The sequence below is a fragment of the Salvia hispanica genome, chromosome 3 (genome assembly GCF_029641045.1).
Source record: "Salvia hispanica isolate PSC_SH4W2 chromosome 3, Shi_PSC_v1, whole genome shotgun sequence".
NCBI classification, from domain to species: Eukaryota; Viridiplantae; Streptophyta; class Magnoliopsida; order Lamiales; family Lamiaceae; genus Salvia; species Salvia hispanica.
The window spans coordinates 31,803,057-31,821,580 of NC_142694.1; the positions used below are offsets into that span (position 1 = coordinate 31,803,057).

The 18,524-nt window shown below is 36.0% G+C and overlaps 3 protein-coding genes across 3 annotated transcripts; 2 read left to right on the forward strand and 1 right to left on the reverse strand.

The window, feature by feature from the left end:
• On the forward strand, nucleotides 1-487 carry LOC125216686 (histone H4). The gene has a single exon (XM_048118446.2). The coding sequence runs from the start codon at nucleotides 47-49 to the stop codon at nucleotides 356-358; it is 312 nt and encodes a 103-aa protein (XP_047974403.1). The 5' UTR covers nucleotides 1-46; the 3' UTR covers nucleotides 359-487.
• Nucleotides 488-731: 244 nt separating this feature from the next.
• LOC125216685 (uncharacterized) lies at nucleotides 732-4,902 on the reverse strand. Its single transcript, XM_048118445.2, has 3 exons — nucleotides 4,253-4,902; nucleotides 2,455-2,622; nucleotides 732-2,367 (listed from the first exon to the last, which is right to left on the reverse strand). The coding sequence occupies exons 1-3, from the start codon at nucleotides 4,805-4,807 to the stop codon at nucleotides 844-846; spliced, it is 2,247 nt and encodes a 748-aa protein (XP_047974402.1). The 5' UTR covers nucleotides 4,808-4,902; the 3' UTR covers nucleotides 732-843.
• Nucleotides 4,903-13,254: 8,352 nt separating this feature from the next.
• LOC125214275 (heat shock cognate 70 kDa protein 2-like) lies at nucleotides 13,255-16,211 on the forward strand. The gene is made up of 2 exons (XM_048115218.2): nucleotides 13,255-13,539; nucleotides 14,344-16,211. Exons 1-2 carry the CDS (start codon nucleotides 13,326-13,328, stop codon nucleotides 16,071-16,073), a joined length of 1,944 nt encoding a protein of 647 aa, XP_047971175.2. The 5' UTR covers nucleotides 13,255-13,325; the 3' UTR covers nucleotides 16,074-16,211.
• Nucleotides 16,212-18,524: the final 2,313 nt, after the last annotated feature.

Sequence of the window (18,524 nt, forward strand, 5' to 3'; positions counted from 1 at the left end):
CAAAACTAATTCATTCCCTCTTTTTCTCAAACACAAATCGAAAAAAATGTCGGGCCGCGGCAAAGGAGGCAAGGGATTGGGCAAGGGAGGCGCGAAACGGCACCGCAAGGTGCTCCGCGACAACATCCAGGGGATCACGAAGCCGGCGATCCGCCGCCTGGCTCGCAGGGGCGGCGTCAAGCGCATCAGCGGCCTCATCTACGAGGAGACTCGCGGCGTGCTCAAGATCTTCCTCGAGAACGTCATCCGCGACGCCGTCACCTACACCGAGCACGCTCGCCGGAAAACTGTCACGGCGATGGATGTCGTCTACGCTCTCAAGAGGCAGGGACGCACTCTCTACGGATTCGGCGGTTAGGTTTTAGGCTTAATTGATGTATAGATGAATCCAATCGGAAGGTTAGGGTTTGTGTTTTCCGAATTAGGGGTTTATGTTTGTGCCGCTTTGATTCCGCAAAAGCTAATGAAATTTCAACGTTTTCAATGACCTTGTGCCTCCTCATTGCTATAATTCTATGCATTTTTTTGTTATCGAATCACATTTCCAGTCAATGTTTGATTTTCGTTGATTCAATTCGATTTATTCGGCTCAGATCTGGAGCTGTGTAGAATGTTGAGACGTTCAATTTTGTTGTTTTGATAAAGGATTTGAATGTGCTAATGATTTGCATCAGTATCATTTTAAGCTGTGGAGATGTGAAATTGTTTGATATTTATATGCAAATGGAAAATGTATGAATGTTTGTTTCATATAAAATATTTGAATCTTGGCATCATAACTGCACCAAGTGTTGCACACATATATACTAAATTATTGAATTTTATCTAGATAAATATGTTGAGTTAATCTACCAATGATCCTATATCTCTCAAGCAAAACGTGATATCCTCCATCTCTTTCATCAATGAAGAGATGCAAAATCTTGTTGCATTCAGATACCGAATCACCATTTCCCTTTGATTTTTATCGTCTTCTCCTTCGTCCTCTCGAGCAAGGGAGGCCTCTGTATGTTCTGTCAACGGAACACCTGGTTTTTCTCGACTGCATAGCTTCCCGGCCTCCATGTCTTCTAAGACTGCTTCCGGCTTAGTGACGATCCCTTGCTCGAGATGTGTATACGCAGAGCTTAAAGTCTCCTCGAATAGTTGCACCTCGTTATTTATCTGCTCCTGAAATTTGCTTCCTGATTCAGTCTCAGCTAGCTTGGAAAGCAGCTCAAGATTGTGGGTAATGAAGCACAGCATATCCACGGCGTTGGTGAAGGTTCGAACGAGCTTCTTGTAGCAAGAAGCCCGGAAGGGGAGGAACCAGAAACTGGGCTCCGTCTCTGCATCTGCTACTAACCCTTTCAGCTGAGAGACTAGTTGATTCAGATGCTTTTCCCTCTCTTTCATATCAAGAAACTCATCACTTGTTTGGTTTTTCTGCATTCTTGTTCCTTTTACGCAGTCTTGCAGGGCGGAAGCTGTTAAATACGCGTGGTTCCTGGCTAGCGTGGCTGCTGTGGTCGGCTGCAGGAAGAGGTCCACGACAATGAAGGCCGTTATGCCTATAAAAACCTCTGTGAGGCGAGCGATAGCAAATTCAGTGGGAACACCGTAGTTCTTCCTCCCGAGTATCACCAACGCTCCTATGGCTGCTGACACTCCGCCTGTTTGCCCGAACATCCTGCTGTGTCGCAGAGAGGTTGTGACGATGATCCACGGAACAAGCGCCAGAAGCCTCAGCACTTCGTAATGGAAGAGAAAACAGCATATCACTCCATACACCGATCCCAGAGCCGTCCCCTGCAGTCTTGAGTTAGCCACCGTGAATATCGCCTGCCTTCCTTCAACGAAGCTGATGGCGATCGTGAGGCCCGCCCAGCATCCGTTCTCCTTGTCGAATAGCAGCCCCAGCAGCACTGCAAGGCTGAGGCTGAGCGAGCATTTTGTCGCGAACATCAGCCTCTCGTGGCTGGGAATACATCGCTTGAATCCTGTTTCTGTCTTCGTTGGAGGCTCAGCATTGCAGCACGCAGCCTCGTTGAGGAACATGTGTATGCACGAGAGGTGGAACGAGAGCCATCCGTGGTTCGGGGATGGGAGCTTTGGATCGGGCAAGGATGATGAGTTTGGCACGAGTTCTGTTTCGACTTTGGAATTGAAAGGAGAGTAGCAACGAAGCTGCTCGATTCTCTCCTCGATGCGTGTGGATATAGCTTGCGTGAATTCGGAGATTTGTTGCTGCTCTGCTCCTTGAAATGGAGTGGCTGTAGCTGAAGAAATCAAGGAGTATTCTATTCCTCTCATCTCAAGCTCCATGTTTTGGAGTCTCTCTCCTAGCTTGGTTGGTTTCCTCCATGGCCTTTCCCACCATAATCCATCCTAAAGAGAGAATGGTTGAGTTGATGATTCTTGAATATGAAGGAGTAATTTTGGGAGAGGTAGTTATTTAGTTAGTTAGTTAGTTACCTCGGAGATTTTGATACTTTGGAAAAGCTTGGATCCGGTTTCGGACAAGGGCTTGGATTGTGAGATGAGTTCGATCTTGGTTAGCTTGTCCGTTGCGGTTAGAGCGCGTAGGTATAGGTTCATTCTCTGTGAAGCATTCTCGGCGTACAATCGGCACAACTCTTGCACCTGTAGTCAAAGAAAAAAATATTGTTCGCTTAAGATTGTCTAACGAGTTAAATGTAATTTGCTATTTTGACTCAATAATAAACAAGTTTTGTAACTAGTAAGTAGCAAGAAATTTTTTTTCTTTAGCTACCTTGGGATATGTACAATTTGACTAGGATTGTAAAAAAATTATTCTATTTTAATTAATGAAAATATAAAAATTAAATAAATTATTTATGTATATATATGTTGAAGAAATTGAATTATAATAGTAAGATTCATTGATTACTAAAATAAGGTACTTCATAATTTCGAAAATTAATTTAGTTACTAATGACACATGCGTAACTGAAATTTTATCATTAGATAAAGACCTTAGGAAAGCAAATTTAGATTCTAAATAAAATCATACGTAGTATTTTGGAATCATGCTCTAACACGTCAAAGTGGACAACATGGCCGAATAGAATAACTGACTTTTTAAGAACGACAAATAAATTAAACGAATTACTATTTAATTTGGTTTGATTTTGTATATTAAATTATTATATATTTCAATTCTTAAATATATTAATCTTATCTTAAAATGATGTCAAGATTAGAAGAAAAATAATATTTCCCCCGTCTACCAACTTTAGTCTCATTAGTGGACAACACGAGTTTTATTGAAAAATTGGTAAAAATATAAGACAGAAATAGATAAAAAAAAATTGGATAAAAAAATAGATAAAGTGGACAAAGTAGAAGAGAGAAAGAGAAAGTGGCAAAAAAATAATGAGACGGATATATAAAAAGTTAATAATAAATTGAGAGTAATTTTCTATAATTTGTACTCACTCCTTTAAAAAATAACTTTTTATATATTAAATATAGAGAATATATTTTCTAAGTATATATTAGGAGAACTTAAAAAAAATGAAATTTGAATTTTTTTTGAGATAAATTATAAAGAAAATGTAATATTTATCTTCGAACAAGAGAATATTAAAAAACTAATTTATGGGAGTACTATTTTTTATGAGAGGAGAAAAGGTATATATATTGTATGTACCTACTTGCATACATACCACATAAATGATATACTCATATATTGTGTTTTCACGTCTTGTTAACCATAGTGTAAAATCCAAAATTTAAGATTCCATTATTAAGGTAAATCGAAGAACTACGAATTAATGAAAAAAAGAATGTGATCAAATGAAAACTCTAAATATTGTACTAATTCAAAATTATGATATGAATCATTAAAAAATGTCAACAGATTACAAAAAAGCATCAATAGGAAAATGTCAACAGAATTTCAACGGTAGTCAATGATTGAGATGTTGTGTTGAAATTGTGTTGATATTGGGTTGACATTAAAATCTTGAAATTTTATGCTGTGTTGATGTTGTATTGAAATTGTGTTGAAGAGTTTTGAGTTTGTACAATATATAAGTTTGTATTTTATCAATATCCAATGAAAAAAATATGGATCATTTTATTCAATTAGTTCACTTTCCGTTAGTAAATTCAACAACAATTTTAAGTAAGAACAACTCCTACTATATTCAATCAAAATAATAAATACTCCTACAATATTTTATAGTGACGAATTGTGACTTGGATATCTTTTATTCATAACACACAAACATACCAAAAACCACCATACCTTACTAGAGGCTCGGCTCGGGTACGGCAGGAGCAAAGCGAAGAGCGCCGCCACTGCTCCCAGCGCCGTGCTCGCGCCGAGGTACACCGGGTGCATGTACCCCCCCGTGGACCCATCGCCGAGCACGGCCGCGCAGCTGACCAGCACGATCTGCCCGAACGCGATCTTCTTCGCGGTCAGGTGCGTGCGTTCCGGCAGCGCCACCGCGAAGGCGGCCGCGGCCACGACCGCCCCCGCGGCCAGGGGCGGCATCTGGGCCGCAGGTCCCAGCAGCCAGCGCCACAGCACGGCCAGCGGCACGACCTGCGCCGTGGCGCAGAGCGCGTGCCAGCACCCGCGCAGCGCCTCCCCGGCCGTGGCGTCCGAGATGATCGTCACGGCCGTCAGGTAGGAGAATGCCGCGAACTTTATGTGGCGGGCCCGGAGGAACTCCGGGCCGTAGAGCGTGGTCACGCCCACCGCGGCGCAGGCTGCGGCGGTGCGTGACGCGGAGCGCAGCCGCATGCGCCACGCGGCACGGCGGCGCTCCGACACTGTGCAGGTGGTGCTTCCCATTTGGGTTATGATCTTTTTTCTTTTCCTCTTTACTTTTTGGGTTTTGTTAAGAAGTAACGTAGTGTTTTTTGGAAGGGAAAAGGATGGAGTGATTCTACCAAGAAAAACATGGATGGACTTATTATTTATAAACGTGGTTGCTGCGATGCGGTTGGACAAGTCTGACAAAATTGTTTGCTGGCAGTAATAGTGTAAATATTTATGTATAAATTAAAGGAGAATATTAAAAATACTTTCTACCATTTTCGCCACCTAAACTATTAATAATATTCAAATAATCATAGGTGAATTGTCGGAAAACTATGAATTTTGGTCAAATGTTAGTGAGTCTTGCAACATTGAGAATTAACTATAAAAACTGACGTTTTTCTTGATTTTTCTACGTGGTTTAATTTGGGTGAAATTTTATTTAGTGTAAATTGCTGGAAAATTATTGACCAAAATTCATGAATTTTTCGCAATTAACCTAATCAGTCATAATTAGATATTTTGATATCTAGTCGCACCACCCATCCGGGTTTACCCCACATGCGGTGCTGATTGGGTGACGGGGTAGAGTCGCGTGGTATGCTCTCCTCAATAACCCGCAACGATGTAATAACAATTGATTAGTTCAAATCATCGCCCTAAACCCCATTTCAATAATCAGAATATTTTTTTTTATGAAAAAATCATCTTCATTTTAGTTTCAAAAAGAATATAAGTATGTACATGAGTGCCATTTGGCTGCTACCGAGCCAAAATAATTAACAGTTTTGCCACCCAATTATATTATGATACACATGTGAAAATGAAAACTCTAAATATTGTACAAAACTTAAAACTCTGATTTGGATTATTAAAAAATATCAGCAGATCACAAAAAAACATCAATATGAAAATGTCAACAGAATTTCAACCGTAGTCAATGATTGATGCTGTGTTGATACTGTGTTGACATTAAAATCTTGAAATTTTACACTGTGTTGATATTGTATTGAAACTGTGTTGAACTTGTGTTGAGAAGTTTTGAGTTTGTATAATATATAAGTTTGCATTTTATCACTATCCTATGAAATTATGTGTATTATGTGGATATTATTGATAGTACAAGATAGGCCTGTCAAAATGGATATTGGGTATTGGATACCCGATATCCAAACCCGAAAAAGTCGGGTAATTGGATATCCGAAACCCGATTTTTCGGGTATCGGATCGGGATCGGGTAGTGAGATTTTTGGATTATCGGGTATCGGGTAAGGGTTTAGGGTTTAGGGCCCGATACCCGATCGGGTATACCCGAATTATCCGATTTTTTTAAAAATTTAATAAATTATGTATTTATTTGGATTTTTAAAAATATAAGCAATTAAATATACTTTCTTTATTGTCTTTTTATGATCAAAGTGTTGAACATTATTCAACAACACTATGTTTACTTAACAAAGTGATAAATTCATTATAAATTTTTATGATCAAAGTGTTGAAAATTAAATTGTTCATAATTTTTATTATTATAAGATGTGAATCTGTGATTTTATTTTAGTTAATGGTGGTAAGGCTCATTATATCAAAGTGGCAATGGCGCATTGCTCAGTTAATATATGTAGCTACTAAGTTTAAAAATAGTGGCGTTATATAAATTCCGTTCAATTTTGCGTAAATAGATAGTTTTATTTAAATTTATTTTAATTTTATTTTTAAAAGTTTAAAGTTATTTTCTCTTAAATACTACTTCAAGTTTGTATGTTTGTATTTCTATAAGTTTGTAGATAAAATTCTTAAAAAAATTAAAATTAAAATTAAAATCAAAATTGGGACTGGATACTCGATTTTTCGGTACTGGATACCCGAAATAAAATTCGGATCGGGTATCGGGTATTAATTTTAGGGAAATTCGGGATCGGGTACCCGAAATTTTCAGATCGGGTATCCATGGATACCCGATTTGACAGGCCTAGTACAAGATATTTTTGAGAGATGATTTTACATGTATAACAATTAAAAAACGGTCACATTATTGGAAAAAAGTTGCATCATTTTTACTCGTGTGATTTCGACATATTCAATATTTAATATGCTTCAGAATCAGATTGGTAATTAATTTACTAGATCGACAAGAGTTGGTTTGAGGATATATTGAATCTAAACAGCAATATTCCAATGAAATGGGACAAGATGCTCTTGTTTTGCAATATAGTTTTGTTTTTTCTAATATTTAAGATTTCTTTACTTTTACTTATAATTCTTTTAGGAATGGTCGTATCATCATTCTCCACCAACCCCAATTCTTCATAGCTATTATTCTATATTCCATCATTTTAATTGGGTGAAAATCAGTATATATTTTCAACTAAGAAGGAATATTCCTCAACTATTTGGTTCATTTTTTTTATTCTGAAAAAATCCTAAATATTCATTCCTCAAAGTTTTATTTGATTTTTCAATTATTTTTACTCTACATCGCACACCCACAAACACAAAAATAAATAAATAAATAAATACTGTATATAAATATGTAGCATAATAAAGACCGTTGGTCACAGTGCACACATTTGGCAATAAAATTACAACTCAAAAGAAGTCTGGGGCTTAGTTTATGCTAAGCAGTTGACAATATATTTTTTAACCTTTTAATAAAATATTACTACGAACTTATAGTATTTCAAAATAAGTTAAATGATTGAGCTTAGTTTATGTGATTGGAAGAGCTTATATAACTAATAAAACACGGTTTGTCATATGCATTAATTATATGTTCAATTCGGATGTCTTTTATGTTTTAAGTGTTACGTAACATTTCAAAAATTATATTATAAATATCTACATCCCGTTGTTTGGTAAAATTAAGTATAATTAAAAGTTTCTATCTCGACCTTGAATATTTGAAAGAGTATCGTCAGCCCATGAGAGCAGGAAAACTCAATGATACTCCCTCCACCTTTGATGGAGTTACTTCTAGTTCCATTATAATTATTTATTTTGTTCTCGTTAGTCAACCATTGTTATCGAAACCGCCGCACGTATTCTCCCATCAGATATCGACGGCAACCTTCTTCAATGTATCTCACCCCACAAGTGTTTCTTGAACTCGCCATTCTTGACTCATACCGAGCTAACGAAGTGCGACACAAATGCTCACATTGTAGTGCATTAAGCTTGAGTTGTAGATACATTATGCTTGAATTGTAATTTGTAGATACATTAAGCTTGATTTAAATACATATATGAACTTAATTTTGTTGTATTAAACCAAAAATTAAGGATGTAGCTAGCTAAAAGAAAGTGTTACTTGGATCTAGAGCACAATGGGATGATCTCGAAATTTCTCGATCAATCAAATAATAGTAGTAATAGTTAATATCAATAGTACTAGTATTATATAGTATGAAGATTGCCTTGTCGGTACGTTATTCTAAAATTGTATTGAATCGTACAACTGTTTGGATATTAGTATGCCAATGATAATTACCATGATCATCATTGTACTAGATATTTCTTTTATGATAAATGGATAAAATATTTATTATTTGCATGAAAAGTTTGGAATGCTGATATTTAGCTAACATTCACGTCATAAATCATGTGTGAAGAAATTAAAGTATTTTCTTATTCAACTTCAAGTTAGGATTTTACAATTGAAGGTATCAAAAGATTCAAAACACATGAAAAATGTTACGATTCCCCCTAAACGATTTTCATAATATATGATCCACGAAACTCAAAGCCGATGCTACCTTTCACTTGATTTTTCAAATATATCGATACTTTCTTCTGGCAAAATAAACACAAATAATAGCGAATATAAACGAAATAAACAAAGAATTGTTTATGCAATTTAATATAGTGTAATTACGCCAAAGGACGATGTTAAGCCATATATATCACTATATAATTTTGGGATGCAATTTGTAGTGAAAGATGATGTACATTGGAAATTGAGTAATGCCTAAATATGCAAATTTATAAACTTGTTTTCAGGCTCCATACTGAAATACAATTTCGTCTAAGAATATTCAGTGTGATTATTTAGTATGCATTGGAATACACACATAGAAGCAAGCTAAACAAATATTTAATTCGTATAACATCTAATTAAATGTATTTTCTATGAACCGTAATACGTATATTATTTTATTCAGTGCGACAGAGGCAATCCATACTTATGATTTATTCAAAATAAAAAAGTATATATGAACTTATGTACGGATATAATTCATATGAGTGTCTCGGTCTTGCTATTAAATCATTAATTAAGGTCCACTAAAAATAAACAACTCTCACAATAATATTTATTGAAGTGAAGTCGAAATTAAGTTGTCAGAATATAAAAAGATGTGGTTGTGGGTGCGTTCACTTGATCCAAGCATAGTTGTGCTTCAATATAATAATCTACTAATAATATACAATCTCATATCATTTATGTAAAAGATTTAAAACATATCAATTGAAATTGATTAGCAACATCAAGTGCAATGTTCAAGAACAACAACAGCTTAACAAATTACACGAATAAACACAATAACTAAGAGTGAAAAAGGAACAAAGGCAAAGGATATGACATATATACCTACCATCAACACATAAAGCATGGAGTAAAAGAAACGAGCAACTACACAGTCAGCAAAGATCGAAAGAAATCACACCACCACAAGTTAGTCCACCAAACACCCCCCCCCCCCCGCACCCCTAAATCCGCTACTATTGATATCCATGTATCTTACATGGATAATAATTTCAAATATTAATTGAACTAATTTCTCTAAAGGGAAGAGGATCTTGATTTAATGCATGATTTGGAAATGTGGATTGCCTCTGTCACAAGGAAACAATGATTTCCACAAATTCTTCAACTAGAGAGAATTTAAATGAATAGTTTGATTGGACAGTATATGTAAGTTGGGATGAGTTACTTGGCTATGAGTACATCAAAATGATCATATCCTCTCATTCAAAATAAAATTCGTGCACCTACATTTATTACATAAGTCTATGTGGCAGCTTCGCGTTGATCGTGCGGCATATCTTGTCAGAACATCAGCAATGCAACTACTCTGTACACTCTATACACTACTCTGTACACTCTACGGTGTTATTCGATTTTCTAGATAAAATAATACCAAAATATATAATATAGGTTGAATTGTGAGATTATTTTAATTAGAGAGGATTAGCTTAGACTAATTATCTCATGATTATCCATCCATAATTAAGTTGTGAGATTGAATCTCATGAACCAAACACACTTACATACTACATATTTAATTCTGATATACAATCTTGCAAAACGAACACCTCTCCTTACATTTCGTAATCGTATTTTGTGTTCATGAGTTGCAGGAGAATAAGTGTGAGTGTATGCAATATGCATTCTTTGCGTCCATATTGGAGGAGAATAAATACTTGGTAATGTGTAGAATTGATTTTATACATAAAAATTGAATAGTGTGAGTAAAATAATTTTAAATATTTTTATTGTATGTACCGATGATAGATGTTAAGTGAAATGCTTGAAATATATGAATAACAAAATAAGTCCTTTTTATGCTCATAATAAAAAATTTGTATCCAACTATAAATGTATGCTCATTGGGGGTATGTGTGTGATTTTTTTGGAGGGAAATAAATTGAACTTATTAGTAGGGTATAAAATGTCTCGACACGAAATAAAAAAAGTAAGCAAAAGACAAGACACATTAGTGAGCATATGGAATGAACTTGTCATGTGTCACAATACGGCCTTTTAATTGATCCAAAAACAATACAAGCAATGATAATAGAAATGACATAACAATTAAGTGTTAAAACAAAACTAGAAGAAAAAATAAATGCCTTATTTAACTATATAAATCACAAAAGCTGTCGCCAACTTGAAAAGATTCAAACTCCCAATCTGGCATAATAAGGAACCATCACTCAACTTGAAATCTTCAAGTAATAAACTTTGAGAGTAAACACAAGTGATAAAGGTATGACGAATCAGGGCAAAGATCAAATAAGCCCTTTGCTGGTATACCATCAAAATGAAAATGCCTTTTTTTTTTGTATTCGGATCGGATTTATGTTGGCTTCGTTGGGAGGCTGACATAGTTTGTTACGTCAGCTCCAAAAGGAGTTGTTGCCTTGGAATTGATAAAGTTCCGTGGAGTTCATAATTGCATAAAAGAAGTAAAAGTAGTGGTTGCAGCTAAAACTCCTCTTCATAGGAGAACAAGCCGACCCGACCCTGAACTACAGTATTTCGTAAAACCAATATGTCCGCACTTGGTTTCTTTCCTTTCTTGAACAACAGTAGCTTTCCTTGTCTTTTTAATCCGATAAAGTTTGTTTTGTTCCTGTAGCTAAAGGCTTCAAAGGCATAGCTACTCAAGGCATGAGTTCCCGAGACTGCTGCTAAAGCATGACATGAATAACAAATAGACATGAGGCATGAGGAAATTGAACATTTTGCCAAAGGCCATGGCCACAACTACTATATAAGGCAAGGCTTGGAAGCAAGCATTCTAGCGAAATGATCCTTCTGCAACTCGTCTACAGTGGATCTAGCTAAAGTTACACAAAATCGAGTACCTCAACCCAATGTTCCTCTTGTAATACATTCGAATCATGACTTGCAAAGATATGTTCTAATTGAACATGTTTAAAAAAGCATCATTGACATTCGTTTAAAACCTATGCAAGCATTTAGGAATATGAATATATGCATATGTAAATTGATGAGCAACTATACAATAATCGTTATTTCCATTTTACATTACTCAAATTGGGCTATCTATATTCCAGCCTTTAAAATCGTAGTAATGAACCATGACTTAAAAAACAATAACTTAAAATTTGCTGGCATTGGTTCGGCCCATTAATATAAAACACGGTGCACATTATAGAGATAGAGAGGCCCAATAGATTATAAGCCCATTATCATTATCTGAATTACTAACAATATTACTATAATTTATATATTTTTTTAAAGAAAATTAACCTTATACTTTTACTATTATTTTAATTTGTATCATAAAAATAATTTTTTTTATTTAGTAACCTTATATCTCTAATGAGATGAATTTTTCAATAACTATACTTTAATTATATTTTATTTATGTCCCTTCTATTTTATCAATTATGGATTATAGTCCATGATACAAGTAACACTCATCAAATATGTCAAGTTTCTCCGATCATGACATGCCTACTAGCTACTACATGGTTTCTCCACTAATTAGGGGTGAACAATTAGATTTCAGATAGATTCGATCCGATCCCGAAATTCAATATTTTATGAAAAATGAGTATGATCTGATCTGAATTATATAAATATTCAAATCCGATCCGAAAAATCTGAAATTGCATAAAAACCAAGAGTGTAAAATTACGAAAATCCAAAACAAAAAGTTAAACTTTTTTGAAAACTTATACCAAAATATGAAAATCTAATATACCAAACACGATTGGGCATATAGTAATAAATTTTATACTAATATATAGATAAATATATTTCAGATTACAGGAATTTAAACCACTCAATATGTGATCTGAACATTCGAAATTTTGAAAAAAAATCAATTAGTATAGAAAATTCAAACTAATTTTTTATTATGATTTAAATCAAACCAAAGTAGTATTGTCAGAGGTTAAGCTTCAATGCCAGACTTATGATATCATTCATTGTAATTTTGGCCATCGAGTAAGTTGTATAACAAAGAAATGTTTCTAATTTTAGAAACATCACTCTGAAATGAACATCCAAAAAAAAATAAGTGCGATGAAGAAGTATTGTTTTTCGAATAAGATCTCTGTTAATACTCCCTTTGTTTCTGAAAGTATAAATATTTGGTTAGACACGAGTTCTTATGTATATTTGGTAAATAAGTGAGAAATATAATGTAATATAAGTAGTGTTAGTGGAGATTGATTAATGTAGGTATAAGAGTAGTTTATGTAGTACTACTTTTTATGAATGGAGTAAATACTACTCCCTCCGTCCCAGATAATTCGTCCCAGTTTTCCATTTCGGTCCGTCCCACATAATTTGTCCCACTTCACTTTTACCATTTTTGGTAGTGGATCTCATATTCCACTAACTCATTCCTACTCACATTTTATTATAAAACTAATATATAAAGGTAGGACCCACATTCCACTAACTTTTTCAACCCATTTTTCATTACAATTCTTAAAACTCTTGCCCGATCAAAGTGACCCGAATTATCCGAGACGGAGGGAGTAATTATTTAAAGGAAAATATAAAATAAAAAAGTTTCTAAAATAAGAAAAAAGAAGAAAACAAAAAATGAAGCGCGGCTATGTTCAAACCGTTCAAACCTAGCACTCTCTACGCGCAAAACCGCAGCCCATCTCCCACCGTTCGATTTCCAATCCGACGGCTCTCAGCAATTAGGGTTTGTTTCAGAACATTCTAGAATGTCAAACCCAGCTCCCTCCCTCACATACAAATACCAGCTCTTTTCTGTAGCCCAGCCTCTCAATTCAAATCTAGTCTTCCTTCACATCTCTCTCCCAATTAGATCTGTAAACTGCTACTATGTCTGGAAAGGGAGAGGGTCCGGCCATCGGGATAGATCTCGGCACCACCTACTCCTGCGTCGGTGTGTGGCAGCACGACCGTGTTGAGATCATCGCCAATGACCAGGGAAACAGAACCACGCCGTCCTATGTCGGCTTCACAGACTCCGAGCGCCTCATCGGTGACGCTGCTAAGAATCAAGTCGCCATGAACCCTATCAACACTGTTTTTGGTACGGATTTTTTATTTTTTTTATTGATTTGTCCGCTAGATCTTATTTGGATTGTGATTTAGTTGATTTATCGCGTTTCCTTGAATTTCTAGTAGTTTTCTATTGTCTACATATATATGTTCGTCGATTAGTAGAATTATCTTAGTAAGCATGATGCTGAGCATGATTTTGTCTGTTAGATCTGTTTTGGATTGTGATTTAGTTGATTTATCTTGTTTACTATGATTTGGAGTGGTTTTGGATCGGTAACATGCGTATCTGCGTCGATCTGCTTTGTTTGTTTAGTATGCCAAGGATTTAATAGCTGCAAGTAGAATTTATCTTAATGGGTATAATGCTGAGCATGAATCTTTGTTTTTATTAAATCGCCTTAGATCTGATTCAGTAGGATGTCGATTTTCATCTGACGCATATGCTATTGTAGTTTTTAGTAGTGACTATGCCGCGATTTTCAGCTGCAACTATGTTTTGTGAGGGTGTAAATTAATGTAAATCCAACATAAACCATCTGTTCACAACCATAACATCAAAACTAGATATTTTACATAGGCTTAATATAGTGCTTTGTTTATAGCTTGTGACCTTGGATTAATCGGATATCTAAGATTATTGCTACTGTCAGTTATAGTTAGTTTGTATTCATTCTGTTAGTATGCACGATTGTTAATGAATGCTTGAATGAACGTACGATCTATGTTGGATTGTATTGTATGAGAAGGGTTTCAATTTTTCAGTGTTTTATGTAGCAGAAGTTTCCTTGCTTATGTATAGGATGTTGATTGTTCCATTTTCGTTGTTTTTCAGATGCTAAGAGGTTGATTGGAAGGCGTTTTACCGATGCCTCTGTTCAGAGCGACATTAAATTGTGGCCATTCAAGGTGTTTGCCGGACCTGCTGAGAAGCCCATGATCAGTGTACAATACAAGGGCGAGGAGAAACACTTTGCTGCCGAGGAGATCTCCTCCATGGTTTTGATGAAAATGAGGGAGATTGCTGAGGCATACCTAGGTTCAGCAGTGAAGAACGCTGTCGTCACTGTCCCAGCTTACTTCAACGACTCCCAGCGTCAAGCCACCAAGGATGCTGGAGTTATTGCTGGCCTCAATGTGATGCGTATCATCAACGAGCCCACTGCCGCTGCCATTGCCTATGGTCTTGACAAGAAGGCGACCAGCGTTGGCGAGAAGAACGTGTTGATCTTTGATCTTGGAGGTGGCACTTTTGATGTCTCTCTTCTGACCATCGAGGAGGGTATCTTCGAGGTGAAGGCTACTGCTGGTGACACTCACTTGGGTGGTGAGGACTTCGACAACAGAATGGTGAACCACTTTGTTCAGGAGTTTAAGAGGAAGAACAAGAAGGATATCAGCGGTAACCCAAGGGCTCTGAGGAGGTTGAGGACAGCTTGTGAGAGGGCGAAGAGGACTCTTTCGTCCACTGCTCAGACCACCATTGAGATCGACTCTCTGTACGAGGGTATTGATTTCTACGCCCCCATCACCCGTGCTAGGTTCGAGGAGCTCAACATGGACTTGTTCAGGAAGTGTATGGAGCCAGTCGAGAAGTGCCTAAGGGATGCCAAGATGGACAAGAGCACTGTGCATGATGTTGTCCTTGTTGGAGGATCCACTAGGATTCCCAAAGTTCAGCAGTTGTTGCAGGATTTCTTCAACGGCAAGGAGCTCTGCAAGAGCATTAACCCCGATGAGGCTGTTGCCTATGGTGCTGCAGTCCAGGCTGCTATCTTGAGCGGTGAGGGTAACGAGAAGGTCCAGGATCTCTTGCTTCTTGACGTCACACCCCTTTCCCTTGGATTGGAAACCGCTGGAGGTGTCATGACTGTCTTGATCCCAAGAAACACCACCATTCCCACAAAGAAGGAACAGGTCTTCTCGACCTACTCCGACAACCAGCCTGGTGTGTTGATCCAGGTCTATGAAGGTGAGAGAACGAGGACACGTGACAACAATCTCCTTGGTAAGTTTGAGCTCTCTGGCATCCCACCTGCTCCCCGTGGAGTCCCCCAGATCACTGTCTGCTTTGACATTGATGCCAACGGTATCCTCAATGTCTCGGCTGAGGACAAGACCACCGGCCAGAAGAACAAGATCACAATCACCAACGACAAGGGCAGGCTCTCCAAGGACGACATCGAGAAGATGGTCCAGGAGGCGGAGAAGTACAAGTCTGAGGACGAGGAGCACAAGAAGAAGGTCGAGGCTAAGAATGCGTTGGAGAACTACGCCTACAACATGAGGAACACCGTGAAGGACGAGAAGATTGCCTCCAAGCTGCCTGCTGATGACAAGAAGAAGATCGAGGATGCCATTGAGTCTTGCATCCAGTGGCTCGATGGGAACCAGCTGGGTGAGGCTGATGAGTTTGAGGACAAGATGAAGGAGCTCGAGAGCGTCTGCAACCCCATCATCGCCAAGATGTACCAGGGAGCCGGAGGTGAAGCTCCGATGGATGATGATATCCCAGCCCCCAGCGGCGGCAGCAGTGCTGGACCCAAGATCGAGGAGGTCGACTAAATCTATCCCTGTGTTTTACCTCCATGGCTTTGAGTATCCTATGTTTAAGTTTTTTGTTGGACAAGATTTGATCTTGATGCTGTTTTTTGTCAGAATCATTTTAGTGCTCTTTTAATATGAGTACCATATTTTGGATTCTATGGTTTTGCCTTCTGATTTTCTGCTTTTTTACTTTTCTTACTATTATTCTAAGGTTCTGGTTTTAATCTACTTCCTGAAATAATTGAAATTCTTCTCATGGTTTTTCATATTTGCAGCTTATGGAAATTATGAAAATTATGTTTTTTACAGTCATACAAGAAGTGTTAAAGATATTCATTTGTAATAATCATTTGTAAACTTTTTTTATTGACCAAACTCAACAATTTTTACATTATTATTTTTCATACTTAATTGGTTAAATATTACTAAAATGAAATTATTAACGACGGATGGAGGAGATTACACATTTAATTCATAATTTGCACTTTGATAAACATTGACAGAAAAAACAAATAAAAACCTTTCACTATAAAGAAATACATCAGATTTAGTAAATGATTTGACTCAGCATCCATAACTATTGGGCCTCTCCTCTAAATTGAAAAAGAGAAATGCCTTCTTGCAGTTTTTCCAGCCAACCAACTATGAATTATTGCAAGAAGTAGAATATGATATTTTCCTCAAAACAAAGTCAGAAATAGTCTCATTTTCACCCATCCATCCAATTAATATCATACTCTTTATAATTCTCTTTTTCCATATTTTGTTTTTCTCTTATTTAATCCATTTCATCTTATTCTCTTTAATAATTTACTAATTTCACGTAAAACTTCACAATCTACCAATGACTATTTTTTGAACATTTTAATTAAGATTAATTCCAATATTATGATATTATCTACTACTATCATTTTCTAGGATTGAACTTCCACCACCACTGGGTGTCGTGCACATCAATACCATCTCATATCATTTAATTTTTTAATTGATAAATGAATTGAAATTTAAAGATCGTATCACGATGAACTCGAATATAAGACTCACACACTCCTTATTAGGCCAACACACACGCATAACCTCTCAAATTATTTTATATCACCAATATTATCAACACGTGTTAACTGACATTATTCTATCTAGCCTTTGTTAGGTAGATATGTCAAAGGTAGATTAGCTAAACATTCTTGAATTATGTTGTTATAGTTGCTTTGCCATTTGTATTTTATCATATGACCCCGTTTAAAGCACGCATCGGTACAAATTCCGTTTATTAGTATGATCTTGCTGTTATTTGTTTGTAGTTTGTACTTGCCATATGAGATGGGCTTAAGGCACAAACTGGTATAGACCTATTATTTTTGTGATTTAGCAGTCTTTTGCTTTGCAATTTGGATTTACCATATAACCGGGTTTCAAGCATATATCGACACATATCTGACTTATTATTCCAATTTTGTCATCGTTGCTTCGTAGTTCGTATTTTACCACAAAACCTATGTTTTAGGCATAAACCGGTACAAATCCTGCCAATTGTTGTGTTTGTTGCCGTTTGCTTTGTTGTTCGTATTTAACAAATGACCCACCTGAGTTTATGGCAAGAAACTGTGCAAATCCCACTTATTGTTGCAATTTATGTATACTAGTATCACACCCGTGCGATGCACGAATCAATTTAATTTCAAAAAATAAATTTATATTTGAAATTAATTATTTTTAAATCCGATACAACTATTTATTTAAGGATTAAAAATCACAAACACATAAAATAATTTAAAATGTACAACCCCAAAAACATTCCAACAAATTTAGAAATCAACCAAGTGCATACACATATTTAAGATAACGATATGGAATCTGCATTATTTATAAAATTATTCAAAGTTCCAATGACCAATTTTTTATCTCTATCACAAAACAACAATCATAATTTTGTATTTTATCAATGGAACATAAACACTTGAATACCATTCACATAAAAAAATTAATACACAACAATAATCATCAATACTAAGGAGACTTTAAAATGTAAAGATGACTAATTAAGTACGTGGTACATATAAAATTTTTATAAATAACATATTAGTTTATAAGTTTTGAAAAAAAAAATTGTATACATTATCAACCGTGGAATCACAAGTACAATCAACCTCGTTGATACAAATTAAAATTTTCAAAAAATGTCACACAATTATGTTTTGGAAAAAAGATATATTTGTTACAATCATTGTGCATGTAATTATTTCCAAGGCAAAGTCTAAAAATAATTACACATTAAATAAATATACTTGCGCCTCAACCCATTTCCTCCTTATTTGCGGTCAACTGATAATTCGACATCCAATTTTATTATATCAGAGGCATATTATATTAATATTTACATGCCTCAACCCATTTCCTCCTTATTTGCGGTCAACTGATAATACGACATCCAATTTTATTGTATTAGAGGCATATTATATTAATATTTAC